A 21,096-nucleotide genomic window follows, 5' to 3' on the forward strand; every position below is an offset into this window, starting at 1 on the left:
GAGATTTTAAAAGGATTTGGTCTGGTGTTTGTATTTTTTTTCTTTTTAATTTATATTCTCCTGTTATGAGGACGCCTTTTGGCTGGAAGCATCTTGCTTCCTTGCAATGAAATGTATTTCCCAACATACATGGCCTTCTAGCCAAAAGCTTCAAACAGGCTATCAAATTTACTGAGTCGTTCTGGAAATAAGACCTCATGATTTGTGATGTAAGATTAGATTACAGAGAGCCATTAGAAATTGCTTTTCCATTTTCATCATGTAATCAATACTAGACCTATCTATACATCAAATGTACTACTACTTCACGCACCACAATCATCAAAGAAGCAACCTTTTTCACAATACAAAACTACTACTTTGACGCTTCTCTGAATTCTTATTTGGGTACAAAGCAAGCACCTAAATTTGGGAAATATATGTTGTTATTCCTAATGATGGTTACCATATTACAATCTTTTCTCAACTTTCAAAAGGAAAAATGAAAGAGGTCTATCTTATCTTACGGCTTCTTTGATTTACCTTCAAAAAGATCTGCCATTTTGAAGTTTAACCAGAGAATAGTAGGCTCCCTCTCGTCCTAGAGAAATTAGTTCATTATGTGAACCTTGTTCCACAACTTTCCCATCCTTAATCACAGCAATAGAGTTTGATTTTTGTATGGTAGATAGCCTGTGAGCCACAACCATGCATGTTCTGCCAACCGTCATCTTCTCTAATGCTTCTTGAACCAAGTTCTCTGACACACTATCAAGCGCACTTGTAGCCTCGTCCAGCAGCAAAATTGCAGGATTCTTCAATATCGCACGTGCTAAGGCTATTCTTTGTTTTTGACCTCCTGATAATTGAACCCCTCTTTCTCCACAGTATGTATCATATCCATCGTTCATTCCACTAGCAAGAAAAAAACCACCAGGTAAACAAAAATATGTTAAGGCTATGAGAAAGAACGACTAACATCTAATTGGAAAAGATGATACGTGGTGCTCTCTCTTGATGTTTCATTCAAATTTGAAAATGATTTGCACAAACAAGTCCTTCTTTCAAGAAATATCAAATAAGAGAAGAGAGAAAATTTTCGCATTATATTTCTTATACCTTATAAATTCGTCGGCGTTAGCCAGAGTTGCAGCCTTTTTTATCTCAGCTTCTGTGGCTTTCTCTTTCCCATAGGCAATGTTTTCTCGAATGGTTCCAGCAAAAAGGGTTGGCTCCTGACTTACAAGGGCAATATGTGATCTTAGCACTCTCAAGTTGTAGGACTTGATGTCTTGTTCATCTATGCATACTGTCCCCTTCAATGGTTCATAAAATCTTTCAATAAGTCCAATAATAGTTGATTTACCAGAACCACTTTGTCCCACTAGTGCTACTGTTCTGCCTGCCTCAACTTTAAGACATAGGCCCTTGAAAATCATCTGTTCTGGTCTAGTTGGATATGCAAAGAAGACACTTCTAAGTTCTACTCGACCTCTTAATTTCTTCTTTATGTCTACTGCCCAGGTGCTCTCAGGATCAATCTCACTTTTTCTGTCCAAGATTGCAAACACTGATCGAACTGCATTACTTCCTTTAGATAAGTCAGAAGTCATGCTTCCAGCTTCTGCAATGATATATGCGGTGAAGAGCAAGATAAAAAATGCTTGAAAAAGATGCTTTGGTTCTATGAGTCCCTCAACCAAGAGCCTCCCGCCATACCAGTAAGCCAAAGCTGTTGCTGCAGTGTTAAAGAATTGGGAGCTAAAAAGACCACAGCCTTGGATCCATGATTGCCTAACGCTCTCCTTTTGAGGACCTACCAATGTAGATTTGAAAAGGGCTAGCATTCTTTTCTGAGAACTGAAGGCTGTTATGGTTCTATGGTTTACCACAGATTCACTTGCCAGTTGGCTTCCTTCCTTTTGAGCTTTTCTGGCTTTTCCTGCCATGGACTTCATCAAGACACTTCTTGAATAAAAGCTCCCAACGACTAATGGTTGTACAGCAATCATCACAAGGGATAGCCTCCATGTAAGCACTAATGCAAGAGCATAAGCAAAGATAGATCCAAAAATTGCTTGGGACAATAATGACAGACGATCTCCAACGAGGGAGCGAACCATGTTAGCTTCAGAGGCTAATCTTGCACAAATGGCTGCACTTGTGTTCTCTTCATCGTCAAACCAGCCTATCTCAAAAGTCAATAATTTCCCTAGTATTTTTTCTCGTATTCTTTTAGTCAATCTTTCTCCCATAACAGCAAAACTATAATGTTGAAGAATATTCGTAAGGAAGTTAAAAATACCAATTCCCAGGAAAGTAAGAGCCAAGACTCTGGTCTTGGATTTGATCTTTGAGGTTTCACTGTCAAAATAGACAGAGATAAGTGTTCCCACAAAAAAAGCATTTACTGGCTGTACAGCACCTGAGCCTATTGCACCCAAGCATCCGAGTACTGCTCTTCCCCACTCAGGTGCATTCATTTTTAACAAACGCCACTGTGAAGGAGCTGGATACGTTGATCTTTTGAAGTTATCTTCATAACTATCATCATCAGGATCATATTGAACTGAGTAGGAATAAGGTGTCCCCATGGAAAATGGCTGACTAAATGGAAATAAAACTGGAGTTCCTGGTGTGCTTGACCTGATACTTGCTGGGCTTGGTGAAATGCTCATCTTGTGGCGGAGATTTCTTCCCTCTGTTTCAAGACTGGAATTCCTAGAATCTTCATCTTGGGTTGTTACTTGCTGCAACTTCACCATCCTTGTATATTCCCCACCTTCTCCATCATTCATTTGCATGAGCTCATTATGAGCACCTGATTCAATCACTCTCCCTGCCTGAAGAACTGCTATAATGTGAGCAGATTGTATTGTAGACAAACGGTGAGCAATAATGATTGTAGTCCTTCCTTTTGATGCTTGATCAATTGCTGCCTGTACCACCCTTTCAGATTGTGCGTCTAGTGCACTGGTAGCTTCATCAAGCAGCAGAACCTTTGGATCCCTAAGTAAAGCTCTTGCGATGGCAATTCGTTGCTTTTGCCCACCAGACAGTTGAAATCCAAACTGCCCAACCTACGAAAAACACGGATTCACAATTAATGTATTAAGTTAAAGCAAGTAAAAACTGGATGCCTACTTTCAAAGGACAGCTGAGAAAGATGAATGTTAAGAAAAACTGTGTTTCTTGCCTCTTTAATGCTATAGGATGTACTATAGTGTCTTCTGAGAATCATACTATGTTAACCGATATGTTACACATCACAATAGCAGTTCCTAACTTTTTGAATGAAAAGAGCATTAGACGCCTTTATGTTGAAAATGTTGAAAAGAAGTATATTTGAGAAACTCAGGCATACCAACTCAATTTAATTGTTAATTTTATTTCCCCTGTACTTATTTAGTTTCTAGTATGCCTCCTTGTAACTTACCTGAGTTTCGTATCCATCTGGCAACTTGACAATGAAATCATGTGCGTTTGCTGCTTTAGCTGCAGTTATCACGCTTTCCATGGAGGCTCCTTCTTTTCCAAACAATATATTATCTTTTATGGTTGTGGCAAAGAGAACAGGTTCTTGATTTACTAGGCCAAGTTGAGATCTCAACCATTTCAATTGAAGTCTATTGATCTTGTGACCATCTAAGAGTATTTCACCCTCAACAGGGTCATAAAACCTCTCAAGCAATGCAAAGATGGTGGACTTGCCTGAACCGCTGCCCCCTATAAGACCTATTCTCTTGCCTGCTGGAATCTTAAGATTGAGTCCTTGTAAGACTGGTGTGTCTGGCCTTGATGGGTAACAAAAGTGGATGTCTTGGAATTCAATTTCTCCTCTCACGTGTGACAAAGCTTTTCCCTTTTTGTCTTCAGAATCTATAGTTGGCACCCTATCAATCATTTCAAACAGACGGGTGACAGCAGCAGTTGCCTCTGTGATTGCAGTCAAATGGGGAAGTGCACTTAAGACACTCCTGAAATTCATCGGTGCATAAAATATTAAAACAAGAACCTATTCACTTAAATTTGATATGCCAAATAAATTAATTACAAGACTATCAATAATAATAACAACAATGAGAACTTGATGGCAACTCATTAAAAACTAAAACCAAATTTGATACTCCACTCTATCATAAATGTCAAAGCTAGTTAATTAATTTACATAGATTAAGAACATTAGGTAAGTTAATTATTTGTTAAATTTGTGTGTTGGTTTTCCCAAAGTACCATCCTTTTAATCATTTACATTTGAGTGTTACCAACATATCTTATACATCATATTATAATCCAACTATAGTAGTTCAGAAAAATAATAAAGATGGAGGGCAAAGGAGATGGAGGTCTTTACAGCAATAATGAGAAATTTACTTACAGGCCTCCCATAAGAACATTGAAGCCGGCTACAAATACGTGGCCGCCCTGTTCTCCTTTCTCAGTAATCAAAAAGGTTCCAACCCAAGCCTGAAAACCCCAGCTGATATATATAACTCCTAGGCTTCCTAACATCAGCCCTTTTGCAAAACCTTGCTTTATTCCCAATTCCATAGTTTTCTCAAGTGCACTGCTAAATCTATTAAGTGTTTGATTCTCCCCCACATATGAATAAACAGTTCTTATTGAAGATATTGCTTGTTCTGCAATCCCACCGGCAACTCCGTAAGATTCAATCATTTTCATTGCTAGATCCAACATGACCTTCCCAAATATAAGTGCTGGAACGATGAACATGACTGATAGTGGCATGGCAGCCAACGTAAGCCTCCATGATAGTACAAGTGCAAAGATGTGGCAGCATAGAAAGGTTGACATGCTGGCCAGGAAGTTTGGTATCTGAGCACAAAAATAGATATGGTTGGATAAAGCATAAACATTAAACATTAACTCTCACTTAACCTAATTAAAATTTTGCAAAATCACCTTTTGATTACAAATTCATGAGATCTCCAAATTTCACTATGTTTTCACTAGAAGTTATTTTTGACTGGGTCATCGCCAGAAACAAAGTGGTATCTTCTGTAACAAGCAAGTAGATTTTGAGGATATCATCCAAAGAGTTTCAGTTATTAGTATGTTCTCTGCACTTATTGAAGAACTCGGGATGCATAAGGCATATAGGAAAAGACTCATGTGGAGTTACTCAAGATTTTGCTATCAGCCGGTTTCTTATTAATTACATATATGACATGTAGAAGAAAATTTTTCCCTTTAATACCCCTGTATGTAACATTTATAATTGAATTGCATAAAGAACTCCGCTTATCATGTTTTTATTAGAAATTTGATGGAAAACACCCAAAAACAAGTTTTATCTTTATGATTTTTATCAAATTAATTGGTGTCATTTTGGACAGAAAAAACAATGAAATGTAACCTTTTCGCTTAAAGCATCTTGAATTGAGTTGGCATCAGCTGTGATGAGGGAGACAACTTGGTAAGTTGTTGAAGAACCTGCTGCCTGAGTATCAAAGAAACCGACTTCTTGTCGAAGTACTGATTTCAGGTATTCCATTCTCATTCTGGAAGTCTGTCTCTCTGCAGTTCTTGCCCAACACATTCCTTCTGCAACAGCCAACGAATTTCAAATGGAACGAAGCAGTGAAAGTTGTTAGCTTGGTTTTGCTGATTAACTTAAATTAAGCTATATAATCTGATAAGCTTATGAATCAAAAGAAAATTAGATTACCAACAAAAGCTGAGAGTCCAACTCCAATTGCCGCGTAGAAAAGCCTCAGAGCATACTGTAAAAACAAAGTGACAGCAACCTCAAAAGCCGCTCTTGCCTTATTTTTCTGTAATGTATGTGTATGGCTGTGCCGTGTACAGAATGAGTACTGAAACTGATATTTCAATTCAGAAAGCTAACCTTATTTACATCATGCTTTGTCAAGACGGCATTTGGGTCTCCATATGCATTTATCACGTCGCTAAGAATGAACATCATTAGAGGAGTTTGAATCCCATCTCCAAAACTTCCCAACGTCCCAAACAGCATCAACAACTTGTCCACCTTATCTGCATATCGAAACATGCTTTGCTTTCCCATTATTCTCTCTCCCTCTTCGCACAGGAACCTTCATCACCCAAAGTCTTATATATCTACACACACACACACAGCATCAGCAGGTAACACATGGCTTTTACCCGCGTCTTTTTTACCACGTCTGAAAGCTGTGACTTGGCTTCGGCACATATGGATTTAGCTGCTGTCTTTCACATGCATTGGTAGGCTGCCGTACGTAAGTGTTTGTTCCTCAAAATGGTACCTCCATATGTTCCTCGTTCATTGGCCAGCTGCCCAGCCATATATATATGGGAAATCATTTGGCTTGTTGCAGTTTTAGATGCCTGCAAAGAATTATTCTGGTGTTGTTGTCATTGAGAATAATAGGTGGCCAATCTGGCATGGTCAACTATTGCAAATGTCATTAGAAAATGGCCAAGATTTGATGACTCCAAGGCTTGTTCATTGGAAGTTTCTTTGCACCCTTGCATTGTTGTGTAGGGCCAGATGTTCCTACAAGGTTACTTTGGTTCTCAATCAGCGCGCGCGCGCACGCCTACACACATGGATTTATCTGATGATGTCAGTTCATATAAGAATTGGTGAAAATGAAAATGTCACTCTCTGTGAAATCGGCTTCCAAAGCCTCTTGCATTGCCGTCTTTACATATGGACAGATATATTCCATCTGATATAAATTAATGCTATTATAGATGCTGCCGTCTCTCGTCATCAACGAGCAATATTAACTATTAAAGTTTCGATATTTGGATTCCTATTGAAATGGTCGCCTGTCAAGTTTTAGAACATAAATGATGATTGCCAGTTATAATTAGAGGAAAACGTAATGATTTCCAGTTTATGAACAGAAATGATGAATTTGCCGGTGGAGATTCCCATCAACTCTTAAATGTTAAGGTTTTATCACTGATGTCTGTCTGATGTAGCGTCAAAGATTCAAGATTGCTGAGAGATGAGGTCCTTTATTTGAGTATTCAGAATGAAGTTATTGTCGCTTGAATTAAGATTTGGAAAAAAAAAAATGCTTAAATTAATAAAATTTTAAAATCAAATATATTTTTTAAAAATGTTTCTGCATGTATCTACCAATAAATAAATAAATAAATGATTCAAATCATCAAAAGGAAAAAAGAAAAAAGAAAAAAAGAAAGCAGATTCGAAGAACGTCTCTGGTTTCTTCTATCTTCAGTTATCATTTTAATTACTTGTCATGTGGTGATTGCGTATCATATAAATATGACACATAATTTCTCTCTTTGATGTGGAATAATCTGTTCTATCCTGCCTCATGAATTTCATATTGTATACCTTCAAGAAAATCTATCAGAAAACTTAAGGATGCTGATCTAATGCAATGACAGTTATCTGGTTTCGTTTTTGTACAGGCTGCTCCCAGAGACTGTATTGTTGTTTGTTTGTGGAACTGTCTCTGTCTGCTGTCTGCAGTATAAGTTGTTTTGAAACAAATGGTACTAGTTAAGCTGCCGTCTCTACTTAAAGTCATAATCTAGTTAGTCCAGTCTTGGATTCTACCATTCGTGGTTTATGCATCAAATATTATTCTCCAAACTCGGTACCAAATCGTTCTTTGATTCCTACCCTTGTGCCAAACGATCAACGAGCCCTGTTCTTTGCTAATGTAACTTTTGTGATATGCCGTTTTGTTTTGTCACTGATTTTGCACTTGGTTTAGCAATTTCTCGAATAATGATAGGTTAGATTACTATAATAAATTTATCGGCGCTTCTCTGTTTATAACGGATGAATGTTCAGAAATGAAATTTGTTCACCATGGAACAATCTAAACAAAATTACCAATGAGATGCTTTTTAGAATCATCTCCTTCGGTGGATCAGCACTGTTTTTAGCATCTTCCTCTCTCACTAGACATGCAAAGATCCTGAGATATAATCAGGATTGCAAATATACTGCAATTTAGAATCTTCTATCTCTTTATGAACATGAATCTCCTAGATTCACAGAAAGAATTAGAGAGGGGGGAATTACAAAAAAAAAAAAAAAAAAGTCACCCGGTTGTTTTTCTTTAGACTTCACTTCTTGCATATCTTATATGATCCTAATCGATCATTCAGAACCCTAGTCCTTTCTTCCGGCTAATTCCGTTGGCCAAAAAAATCCAGCTAATTCAATAAAAGAGATGGGGCAAAAATTTGTAGCATGTTCTGCATTCACTTCAACGAGCCGACAAGGTGCTGAGAAAAGTAAACAGGTTGCTTGCTTTTCTCTAAATAAACAAGTTTACATAATTAAAAATAAAAAAAGGTAATTTGACTATTATTATTTCCTCTTTCAAGAAAAAGGGGGAAAGAGCGAGAAGGTTGTGCGTGCTGTACTGCTGCATTCGTCCTTGTAGTGGGAGGAATTCATTCGGCTTTCGTCTTCAGGAAATCAAGGTGCAAGAGGGAAGAGCAGAACTAAATCAACATAGAAAGCAAACTCTTTTTGTTCAAGCAAAGATGAGCGCCTCCAAAGCTAAAAGCCTTACCACTCTGGGCGCTCTCATGCGTTCAGCCGGAAACACTAGCATATTCAAATATTGTTTTATAAGCAAACCCTTTCCTGGAAACTACCATTCTAGACTCTACAGTGATTATGCGCTCTCAGGCCTCAAGTTTAAGCAAGCCTCTGACTCGGGTACATTAGCTCCTCGATTGTAAATGTGCACGATGAGTCAGTCCTGGTTAAACAGGAACCGGTCTGCATCATAATACAACTACTGTTTTTATGTGATCAGTGTGCAAAATTTATATGTTTGTGCCTTTTGTTTTCACAGTTACCATAATAATGTTTGTCTCTGTATCGTTGTGCAATTCATCTAAATTCTGAGTTTTCTGGTTGTGCAGAGGATCTGGCCAGTATGGTGTCTAAGCGAATCCGTTCAATATTGGACTGTAAGTGTTTGTAAAATTCAATTTATTGATACAAGTTTTCTATTTTCCCAAGGCTAACATGAAATGAAAATTGAAGAAGCTGAAAGCGGAGAATTTCTGTATGTTGGCTCACTGACTCATAATTTCTCCTCGTGCTTTGTTGCAAGTGTTGGTTTTTCATATTCGGGAGCGGAACTTTAGCCTTTATCAAGAAAACTGTGTATTGGCTTATGCATTTGTTGATATCTGCCCACCTTTAATTTGTAAACTATTTTTCCTAAGAGATTAATTATATCAGTGTATAGTTTCTTTTTGGCAGCCGAACAATTGGACAATAGACCTGAACCCAGGGATGTTGACAATGCAAGAGATTTGGAAAAAATATCAGATATATCACGCTTGATGATGAACATGTCTCATAACACAGTATCTTTGAAACGGAAAGAGTTTTCTCGTGAAAAGAAACGAAATTGCATGTTTGAATCCAGGCAATCAGACCGTTTTGGCAAGTTACTTGTATCTTGTGCTGATAAACTAGGAGCAGAGGCTGTGGTTAAATTGTTCTGTGAGTTGGGACGAGAACTAGGAGTGAAAGATTACAATGTACTGATGAAAATATGCATAGATAAGGCTAGAGAAACTGAAGATGAAGAAATTGCGATAGAAGAGGTGGCCAAGGTGTTTCACATCTTAAAGTCAATGAGGGAACAAGGTTTTCAGCTTGAAGAGAAAACTTATCGTCCACTTCTTTTGCATGTAACAGAGAAGGGGATGGTAGAAGAGTTTCAGTTTTTTATTGACGTTATCAAAGACAACAATCCCAGCTCAATTTCAAGACTGGGTTACTATGAAATGATGCTCTGGTTAAGAGTTAACAATGAAGAAAAAATTCGAGATGTTTGTGCCTATATTGCAAACAATGATGGTCCAGACACTTCAGAATTACGAGGTAGGTGTATCCATTTTTGTGTACATTGATACGTTATAGCTTGTTTAACAGAAGTTGGTTCTAATATCTAGCTCAGATTTCGAATTAGGCATATAAGTAACGATGTTTTTATGGTGTTTTCATTCTGTTATGCATGCAGTGGGGGTCTTGAGTAGCATGACCTTTGTGAAGAACTGCATCAGCATGATTGTTTTATGTTATTGTATTGTAATCAATATATCTATCATTTATCTGAATGATCTGAACTCTATTAGAAACATTGTGAGAAAGCATTAATTATGCCAAGCTGTATTCAAAGTACATTGCCAGCATCTAGATGCATGTATGTGCTGGCATGTGTCTCAAGATCAGTGAATCTGGTGATGTTTAATGAATATAATGCTACGTTTTGTTCATCTTGAGATCCAGTCATAGTGGAAATTTTGTTTCATGTAGGACTATGGGCGCTAACTAGATTCAACTTATGTTGCAGAAAATTATTTATTGGCTCTCTGTGAGGGTGATCGGAAGAAAGATATTTTGCAGGTGTTGGAAATTGTAGACATGAAAAAGCTTTTGTCTACAGAATCTAAGGCAAAGATATTTCAGTCCTTAGGAAGGCTACTATTGGAACCTACTGCAGAGAAGTTCCTTTTGGATTTCAAACTATGTGGTATGATAATGATATTATATATCCATGAAAACACCGGTCTGGATGCGGTAAGAGGTTGCATGATAATATATCTATATATGGCATAAAATTTATAGAAAATCACACTATTCAGAAGCCATGAACAATATGGCTCACCTCAGACTCTGTGAAGCACAAGCCCGCAGTCTGATTTTGTTTTAAAAAGAAGAAAAACATTTTTATGTGTCCTATACGTTATATATCTGTCAAATCATGTTAATGTTATGTTTTATTTGTAAAGCATACCTTTAAGGGTTTATCAATTTCCAAGCAGGGAAGCCAAAAAAAAAAAAAAGGCATTTGTTGTCAGATATTTTATTCATATCCAGAAGTTTTATTGTGGTTGGAATTGCGATGAATCGTGTTTTTCTAATTCTAATCCAATATGTAATTAGATTGCTATTGCATAGTTTGTGATTCTCCAAAGGATTCAGCAATCCAATTTTGAATAAATATTTGTGGCTTGAATGTGGTTTAACAATAGTTTCTTAAATAATGCAGATCACGAAGCAGATAATATCACGAACTTCATAGCTAGCTATGCTGTTAGCATGCCAAATTTAGCGGTGAGTGAAGTTTCGTTTAGTTCTGCTTGGACAGCCTTTAGGACCAAAAAACCATGAGGCACTTCTGCACTCATGTCATCGCACAACAACCATGCTTTTAGTTTTTTTTTTTTTTTTTTTTAAATTGTCACTTCAGACTTTGGCATACTGGGTGCTACATTAAATCCATTTTGCTAGTTGCCAAGTTTTGTTAGAATCTACTTTTGGAACAGTTCCTTGATCTTGGAACACGAGTGACTCTTTTTAGATAGAAAGGATGAGCATATATGTGTTATCATCTGTGAATGTAATGTGGTGAATTATCATGTACTGATGGGCTCAGTGTGATCCAGCTGTATCTAGCCCAAATTGGCCAATATCCGTACGCAGGTTGTGGTTGAAAGCCTTGTTAAGTATTTATTGGACCTTAAAGGAGAACTTGCACTATCACAGATATAGAACCCAACATGATAGGGGCAGTGTGATAGGAAAGACAGTGCTTAAATGCAACTTGAAATGTTGTGTCATATTTGATGCAAGTATCAAATACATTCAAACCAACAAAACGTTGTTTATTAAATATTGGTCTTTTGAAGAATGCAGATGATGCCCTTTTGATCAGCTTGAGTATTATTTTTTAAATCTTTTCCTTTTCATTCCCAAGAATTTTATTCCCCCTTCATTGTATATGAATGTGAAGAAATGCATAGTTTCTCATGAAAGTTTGTTCGTACATGTTATTGGGGAAAAGTTCTATTATTATGTAACCCTTGTGTCTATTGTTGGCATGGTGAAAGATGGAGGATGTCGTGTCAAAATTCAAGGAATTGCACCAGACACTGAAAGTTCCACCTTCATCCTCATCATATGAGAAGCTCATTTTGCACAGCTGCGACTCATTGAAGGTACAACTTTCTTACAGTTCGATAGTTACTGAATAGCTGCAAGTCTCACCTATGAGTAAAAGAAAATTGGAAAGGAAAGCAGCATCCTGTTAACTTTTAAGAACGCACGCAAAGAACAGACTTGTATTTTTGTGTACTGTGCCCATCAGTGTTCTTGCCATGCTATGAAGACTGGACTCAAAAGTATCGATAGATGTGGTCTCTTCTCTTCAATATTTTCTGAAAATTAATTAGAGAGAAAGGGTGGAATATTCAATAAGGGGAAATTGAAATGTTGTCCTAAACTTGAAAACAAAAAAATTAGAATAAGAAGAAGAAATAAAAATCTGACCCTTGAAATCTCAAGAATGTAGCAAAGCTTTCTAACCTCTCTGTACATCTAATGCATATATTTCCTTATTAAAAAAACCCGTGCGGAGGAGACCAAGGAGAGGCCATAAATAAAATTCTATCCCATAACGTATGAAGACCAAGTTATGCCCTTGAAAATGTGAGTATTTTGCTCTAAATATATCATGAACGTGAACAATTTCTTCAGTCTTTCCCCTGAATTTGCTATCATATTGACATTGCTGGTTGTTTCTATGTTATAATTCCTTTTTCAGTTGATCATAAAAATTTTATGACGTTATCCAATGCTCTGTTCACCATTATTTGAATAATTGATTAATCTCAAGGAAAAAAATAAGCAAGACATTTTCCATCACCCCGTCCACTAATGCCTGCCCCTTGCCATTAATATGTGTTCCTATTGCAACATGCTTCTCCATGTTTTATATGATACTTGACCTTTCACATTTGACCTCTGTTAAGGGAGAATTTGAGCTCCGAAAGGGTTTATGAACTTGAATGAAAAGTGTTGTAATTTTATCTTTTGTAAATGCAGTTACTGTTATATGTCTTTTATCACTATTTGTTTGCTTTGTTATGCAAGTTACTATTTAAAGTATGTTTTGTTTTGCATATGCCCTGGCTTACCTTGGAGACTGCATCAATTCTTTTTTTTTTTTTTTTTAATTTTCAATCCAGGCGCCTATAGCTCTTGATACTGTTGATGAAATGTGTGAAGGAGGCTTTAACTTATCCACTGAGGTGTTGCACTCCATATTACAAACTTGTGTGGAAACCCATGAATATGTTTTGGTATGACACATTTTTCGTACAGCCTTGTTTCTTCATTATATTATAGCTTTTATGGTAATGTCTTCTCTTCTTCCCAATATCTTAAAAGTTTTTCCTTGACCCTAATGGTCTTAAAGAAACTAGTTTTTGGGATGTATCCGGGAACTATCTGACCTTGAAGCTTAATTTGTTAGGCAAATACCTGAGAATTATTTATCTATTTATTTATTTTTTGGTTACTCTTTTATGCATACAAAAAGAATGAATTTATCTCTTGCGTACTCCACACTTGGAAACCCTTTGGAATCAAACGAAGGATTAAGCTAACGTTCCATCATGAAGTGAAACATGGCAACGATGATTGACATAGTAACCACTCAGTTGCAAAGGGTCTCATACCATATAGAAGTAGTAACCAAGAATGGTTCTGCTTTGAGCAATTTGAAATCTTCATAGTGATAATGATTGGAAAATATGATTCCATCTAACAATTTATTGTTAAATTTGTGAGGGAAAAATTGACCTTTCTTGGCTGTAATTTATCAAACATAGTGAGAATACTTAAAGTTGACCATCTCAACCTTTGGAACGCTTTTGCCTGAGACTCCTAGCCACTTAACCAAACTTTCTTTTCATACAGGGGGGAAGGTAATATGTTTTTCTTGTAGCATAAAAAACTTTGTTCCCATCAAAATCTCAGCGACAAGTACAATTTTGAGTTTGGGACTTGAATTACTATTAGAGTTTCATTATTTTATACTGAAATAAATTTTCTGCTAATCTTTTTATTAGTGTCATCTTATTTAGCATATTCTACTGTTCTGATATCTGATCTCCCTTCTTACACTTTTATTTTGTCCCAAAATCAAGGCCCATCGGATCTACTCCACCATCCATCGTTACAATTTAAAGTTAAATGACGAAATTATCAGGTGTCTAATAGTTTTGTTCACGAAGCTGAAAGATGTAAGTTGTACTTATTTCCTTTATATGCTCAGTTGCACTGGTCTTCTATCATTTGCAATCATGAATGTTTCTGTAAACGTTTAAGGAGGTTACATTGCTTACAAGTTGTGATTAGTACAGATTTGCACTGAGCCCATTCTAGTTGTATATTGCTAAAAATCTATTATGCTTGTATGTAGGTGAATTATTTGCGTTGGTGTCCACCCTTCAGCAAACTCTTACGTTTTATGGTTTCATAATACAGTTTGAAAGCGCATATAAGCTGCTTGACGAGTTGGATGAAAGGGGTCTGAAGCCTACTACGGGCATGTATAATGCTATAATGGGAGAACATTTTCGAGAGGTACAGTAAGGTGATAATATTGTTAACAGTGATAATTATTTTTAACAAGTTTTGAACTAAGCTGAGACGGCCTCATAAATTAATTTAAATCAGAATTGGCCTGTGGTTTGGAGAATGCATTATTTAGCTCAGTGTTCGCTGAATTTTTACAGAAAAACATTCGTGACGGGCTGAGATCCCTTGAGCACATGCAGCGCGCCAACGTAAGACCTGATTTACTGACTTTGAGCTATCTGATTAGCAACTCTGAAACTACAGAGGATATAAACAAGGTAGGTCCGCAAGAGTTACCTACTCTTTTTCAAATGTTTTCATTCTTTAATTATATCGTTCCCTCTAATCTAGCAGTCTTCCAAATTACTTTCTGTTGACAAATTGAAAGCATTATAGACTTCATTGCTTTGGTCAAGTGCTTCTTGCTAGAGTTTTCGTCTGGTCTTTGATGGCCCGGAAGAGGTTTCATTGACCTTTCTGCTGTAAACCCTGCTGAAGTATGTGTGCCTACCTATCAGTCAAGTTGAAATGCTTTTGAGTAATTACTTGTGTTCCAATTCTTTTGAGCAGTAAAAGCTTTGGGATTTTCTTTTAAAAGGTTTAAAATTTTCTGGGATCTTGGTTGGAATAAGGATTCCGTTTTTCTTTCTTCTATTGAGATGCCATAAAAAATAAGAAGAAAAAGAAAAGGCTTTTTTGTCCATTTGGTTAAATATGTTCTAGTATCTACGTAAACCTGGCTTTGATAAATCGAAGTATGTGGCTAGGATTTGCTTTACAAAGAAGTTAACTCTAGCTTTTTTATTTCAATATCTGTGAGATGCTGCTGATTATGCTATATACTTTTAGTATTATGCAGAACTGAAGCGGTCTGGACTCCAACCCACAAAGCAAATTTTCACCACCCTTATAAGAGCATATGCAGCATGTGGAGAGTTAGAGAAGGCAAAACAGGTATTTTTGTAAGCAGAGTGCTGCTGCTGGGGACTAGATTTTCTGAGTCCAGAAGGGATATATTTGGAAGCCAAAAATATCTGGCCGATTGGACTTAAATGGTTCAGAAAAAGTGCACGTAGATCTATTTATGTTTATATAGTCTTCATAATCGAGGTTTATATGCTTTGTTCTGTGACATTCTTCTTAATTAAGGTCATGTGATATGAGAGGATGCGAATCCAATTTTCATGGTAGAATTATTTATTGTTTATGACTTCCATTCCTAACTATCCTTTATATCAACATCATTATCATAAACATTGTGTTACTTTATGCCCATTTTACATGCGTCTGAACATATAACTAGAGTGTTTTAATAATTGCTTAAATTACTAGCAGTGTTTATGGTGTTCTCAGTAGTCCTTCGTGTCACAGGTGATCTTAGATCCATTCGTACCAGTGAATATCTTGAACGAAATCAAGGGTGTGCTTGTGTCCACCCTTGCATCCCATGGGCAATTGTCTGAGGCTCTTCTTATTTATGAGGAAATAAGGCAAGCTGGAAAGAGTCTGGAGCCAAAAACTATTATCAATCTCATTGTAAGGTTTTGATATTCCTGTTTGTGTTGTATCTGATTCGTATGAATGTTTACTTACAAGCTTTCATGATTGACTTCCTGGACATTGTAGGAGTGCACCCGATCAGATGGGGAGTTAGATAGGTTACTTCGGCTACTTGAGGAATTGCATGATCAAGACTACTGGATTGATGGTTGCTGTAGAATTGTCTTGTACTGTATTCGGAACAACCATACAAGGTCCCCTCCCTTCCCCAACCCACTATTTTGAATTAGTTTGTACTTGACACATTTTGCAATTTCTCAAGTTCACTTTATTTTTGGTTAGTTCTGCTGTTGACTTGTGTAAGCAGCTCAAGGATAAATTCCCCCGTGACGCAGTTATGGAAGTTCTCTTCGAGAAGGTTGGTTGTGGCTCACTCTCCCTTTTAATATGTATAAATTTGCATTGAATATTAGAACCAGCATGATACCGTTGGATTTGTGCAAGGCTAGAAATATCTGCAAGTAACTAACAGCGATGAGATCTAGTAAAAGAACTCAGCGCCCCTTAAAGTCTTGTGAATAAAATAATCGTGCTAGGAGAGCTTCCCTCCATTTTGAGCCCGGCACGGTTTGAGGTCGGATTAGCCGAGGATACTGGATGCCAAATGATTCTTTGTCTTTTTTAAAAGGAAAAAAGAGCATTCTGTTAGTTGGATTAGATTACTTGGCAAATTTCTTTAGCATTCACATTCATTATGGCGTTTGTATTCACTGCCCATGTTACTTGTTAGCTTTGACTTTTGTTTATACATGTGTGTGTAGGTATTTGCTTTTATCGAACAGACAGGGTCAACTCATTTGCAGAGTGGCGTGCAGTTCCTTTGGGAATTGAAGGATAAGCTTGGCCTTTTTCCTCCAAAAGTGTCATGATCGTCTGCTAAGTGCTACTGCCAACGCCTAACGCCACAAATTTGCATGATATTGAATGAGGCTTCTGAAATTCCTTAAAGACGAAGGTAATCGAAGAGTTCTTCACCAACTTAGCTTACTGGTTAACTTGTGTATTCGACCCGGTCAATCTATGGCTACAATGCTACATTTCTGCGAGAATGGAAGGTCGTGTTCGTGCAAAGCTCCTCACGGCTATCTGAACACCAATACATGCTAATTGTTTTAGCTGTTAAACAAGGGATGAGTTATCCTTATGTACATATTAAAAAAAAAAAAAAAATCTCTATTTATGGTGCTGGGTATTGAATGCATCAACTTGAAATCATTCCTAAATTTCTTAAGATGCTTATTTCATTTGATTAGTGGCCTATCACGGCCGATAACATTTTCATCCTTCCTTAAGGAGGCAGACTAAGAATTAAAGCAAAGCAAACGTTGGCCTTTATGAACATGCTACGTTTTTCTCCTCCAATATTATTAATCCTTTTTTTCAGAAAATTATGTGCAAGTAGATTTGATGTTTAAATGATTTTTTTTCTTGAGTTATGTAGGAGTATAAAGATGTTTTATGTTTAAATGCATAATTTGATTTCAATTTGACTAAAAATTAAATATAAAAATATTGACCTAACTCTCCACGGGCCATCCTGGCGGTGTTGTGGTCCATTTAATTGAAAGGCGGAGAGCCCATTGCCCAATCACAGTTTTTGTGGTTCAAGTTTGGAACAGTGGGCCGTGAATGTGATTCCCGTTCTCCATATTATATTTCTAGTAGCTTCTGTGGGGCCTACAAAAGGCAGAAGGGAACCGAAGTTCATTACCTTTGATCATAAATAAATAAATAAATGGGGCTTGATTTAAAGCATCCATCCATTTTGTATTATAATCTTTTTACTTTCTATCATTTTTAAGGATAATCTTTGATTAATTGTATAGCATTAAAAAATTGGTTTTAGTGGGTGAAAATAAATTAATTGTTTTTGGGGTTGGTCCCTCTGACTTGAACAAGAAGAATGAGAGATTGGTGTGGGTTTCTTGTTGGCTTGGGTCAGGATAAGAAGCTGTGCTCGTGGAACACACCATTTTAAATGCTTTGCGTACAAGAAGTGGATACTATTAATTATAAAAGTCATATTTAGTTTGCTATTTCAAATACCCTTATTTTATATTGTATTCCCAAAATTAGACAGCAAAAGCCAATATTTGACCCAGTGAACAAACCCCATCATGCTAAAAGTCTTAAAATGCGGTTAATATTATTATACAGAATCTTATTTAACAACTTAAAATTTTTAATTACAGCACTTTTTTTTTAAACTTTTACATGGCAACTTAAATTGTCTGTCTATTTTGTTTATATTTTTAAATATGTTCTGAAAAAACCTTATTTATTGTTTGACCGAAATATTTTATCTCTCATAGAATCCTTCTCTTTATACAAAAAATATAGCTACAAATTTTGTATTGCTCAGCTTCTTTGTATAGATTTATTGGGAAACTTCAGGATTGGGAAAAAAAAAAAATTTTGCGTCTGATTAAGCCTATGTTTTGAAACTCCTGAAAAGGGAATGATTACAAATTTAGGAAGTACCACCTACCATCTTTAATATATTAAGATATCGTTTGACTTTTATTTTGATTCTAAATATAAGATCCCAATCCACTTTATCTCTAATATTTGTACATTTTTTTTCAAGATAGTCCTTCTAATAATGATAATTCTAGCCAACACACTTGATTAACAATGATATTTTCAGAAGGATAACACCTTTATTACAAATAACTAATTTAACTTTTTTAATCTCTTAAATTAGTCAACTAATTCTTATAATTAAGAGTGAGGCAGTAATAATTTTGTATGCGGGTAAGAGAGAAAACGAGGGACATTGGCTGGGTGTGAGAAAGAAATAAGCCAGAGAATGCGGCGTGCAATTTTGTGCATGTTTCTCCATATTTGGAAAGAAAAAAGATTAAAATTAGCCACAGGCGATACAAACAAGTGACACGAAACCACTGGCGAGAAAAAGGTTTGATCTTTGACCAGTCTTCTTTTGATTTTTGCTCACAAACTTGACTTGGCAATGGGAATTCATATCTATCTATCTTGTATTACATTCCAATATCCAGTCTCTACTAATAAGGTTGAATTTAGGGGGGGAAAAAATTAGTTCTTTACCGTATAATAAATGAATGTTCAAATTTTTATTGAAAAAGTACTCATATTTAGTATCTTAAATAAAATTATTTTTAATAAAATGATACTTTTTTTTTTAAACCCCTGACCCATGAGGCGCCTGCCCAAACCGGGGATATTAGTTAAACACAGCAAGTTTGATCAGGAAATAATGTCTGATAATTAATTAATAAGGAAATGATTAAAGCAGGAACAAATGTGAGTAATGAGTTCTTATCTTAATGCTTTGTGGATAGAGGCTGAGGGCAACCATAATAAATGAGTTTGATCATCAATGAATGCCATGTTTATCCAATGCTTGCTTCATGCGATCAAAATTACAAAGTGGACGTCACTCGTGTGGACAAGTGTCTTCCACAGTTTAGGCATTCTTCCTTTACCTACTTAATCCCCACATTTTCTGTTTAACTAATAAACTAATAGTACTACTCTTTGATACAAGCAACAGAATTATGTAAATCAAAAGGTTAATTAAAATTATGCACAACATATATTTTATTTTTAAAAAATATATTTTGACTTATAGAGAAAGAATAATGTATATATAGAGTTAAAAAAAGTATCATCATATAAAACACATTAGACTAAGAAAATATATATATTGTGAAGGAATTTTTTTAGTTTGACTTTCATAATGAAGTACTATTTCAAATCTTAGGTTCCTCTGTTTTGATGTTCTTTATCTGATAGGGATATTATTATAAACAAATAAGAATTATATTTTAAAATTTAAAAATATGACATATATTTAGATATAAGATAAAAATTCAAATCAAGACAAAAAAAAGGGAAGTTTTTGCACTTGGGGTATGGTGTTTATTTAATATTTATTGTTCTCTTTAACATCATAGTTGAATTATACTTCACCTACTTCTTATTATACGACTTCTCCCTAGCATCCTTAATATATTCGAGACCCTTTGTCTAAGTATTCTTTCAAATATCATTTGCTTTGGTATTGCCACTTAACTAATAAACCACCTATTAACCAACTCATAGCCACCACCGATTAATAAATTTTATAGAGAAGTAATTTTAAAATTTTAATAAATTTAGTTATTTTAACTATTTTTATTTATATAAAGCAGCAATGTGCTCTTATAAAAAAGATGAGAATAAAATCTGAGAAGAATATTAAAAGGAACAAGAATTTGGCAGTTGTTTTTTTGCCGTTGATTTGGGCAAACTCATCATTTTCAAATCGTTCATCTCTGTAGCTCCTTGATGCATTTTCGGACGTTGAAAGAAGTTAAAAGGGTTGTGAAAGGTAGATGGAAAGATCCAATTTGATGGGATACTTAACATTTATTAATTTAAGGATTATTGATTCGTGAACCTAGGGATAATAATACACCACGAATCACATTCAGTAACAATTTCTACAACAAATATAAATTTTATGTGATCTATATTCATGTATAAAAATTAAAATTGCGTGCATGAGAATTTATTGGTATTTTAAATATTTATATATTATTAAAATTACAAAATCACAGCAAATTTCTTATCCTGTTTAAACAAATATTGTTGTTTAAGAACTACTATAAAATATGTTATATGGATTTGACTGTTTGAGAAGAGTACACTAGACGTTCGTCTGGTTATGCAATACTTATCAAAACTTTTTGGCTCCATTTATAAAAGTTGTGAAAAAGGTAATAACTGTAAACTTCTTTTTATCTAAATAAAGCACAGTCTTTCCCTTTTGTTTCCACTAGACTGACATCGTATATTTTTTTTTCCCGAAAAAAAAATGTTCTCTTATTTTCTTGTTATGACAACATGATTGTGAATTTTTATGTTATTCCATTTATTTATTAAAACAAGAATGACTTTGAGAAGGAAAAGTGATAGAGGATATCAATAAAAATCATGTTTATAGTAGTATTTATTATCTTATTAAATGAATCGGAATGATGGGTAAAGCATGCGATGCAAGGATAAGATGGGTTAATTTATTCCTGTAATTTAATTAATATATCATGCTTGATGATTGAAGTCGGGGCATGATTCTTAACTTTTATGGAGATGAGATGACTAGATGAGGACATGAGAGAGAC

General features: G+C 35.6%; 1 protein-coding gene and 1 pseudogene across 3 annotated transcripts; one reads left to right on the forward strand and one right to left on the reverse strand.

The window, feature by feature from the left end:
- Positions 1-524: 524 nt before the first annotated feature.
- LOC114720281 (putative multidrug resistance protein) lies at positions 525-6,028 on the reverse strand (annotated as a pseudogene).
- A 1,518-nt stretch (positions 6,029-7,546) lies between these two features.
- Positions 7,547-17,332, forward strand: LOC114720264 (pentatricopeptide repeat-containing protein At4g04790, mitochondrial). Of its 3 annotated transcripts, none has more exons than XM_028905907.1 (15): positions 7,547-7,580; positions 8,872-8,919; positions 9,218-9,847; positions 10,320-10,499; positions 11,019-11,083; positions 11,860-11,967; positions 12,997-13,110; positions 13,960-14,055; positions 14,300-14,398; positions 14,551-14,670; positions 15,242-15,346; positions 15,764-15,928; positions 16,019-16,146; positions 16,235-16,310; positions 16,714-17,332. In XM_028905907.1, exons 1-15 carry the CDS (start codon positions 7,553-7,555, stop codon positions 16,819-16,821), a joined length of 2,070 nt encoding a protein of 689 aa, XP_028761740.1. In that variant the 5' UTR covers positions 7,547-7,552; the 3' UTR covers positions 16,822-17,332. The 3 variants fall into 3 exon arrangements, with proteins under 3 accessions (XP_028761740.1, XP_028761739.1, XP_028761741.1); XM_028905906.1 differs by lacking the exon at positions 7,547-7,580 and adding an exon at positions 8,333-8,662; XM_028905908.1 differs by lacking the exon at positions 7,547-7,580 and adding an exon at positions 8,646-8,662 and having other exon boundaries at positions 9,204-9,847.
- Positions 17,333-21,096: the final 3,764 nt, after the last annotated feature.

Source organism: Neltuma alba, unplaced genomic scaffold, assembly GCF_004799145.2.
Source record: "Neltuma alba isolate B1F8T4 unplaced genomic scaffold, ASM479914v2 tig00011972_pilon, whole genome shotgun sequence".
In the NCBI taxonomy this organism is placed as follows: Eukaryota; Viridiplantae; Streptophyta; class Magnoliopsida; order Fabales; family Fabaceae; genus Neltuma; species Neltuma alba.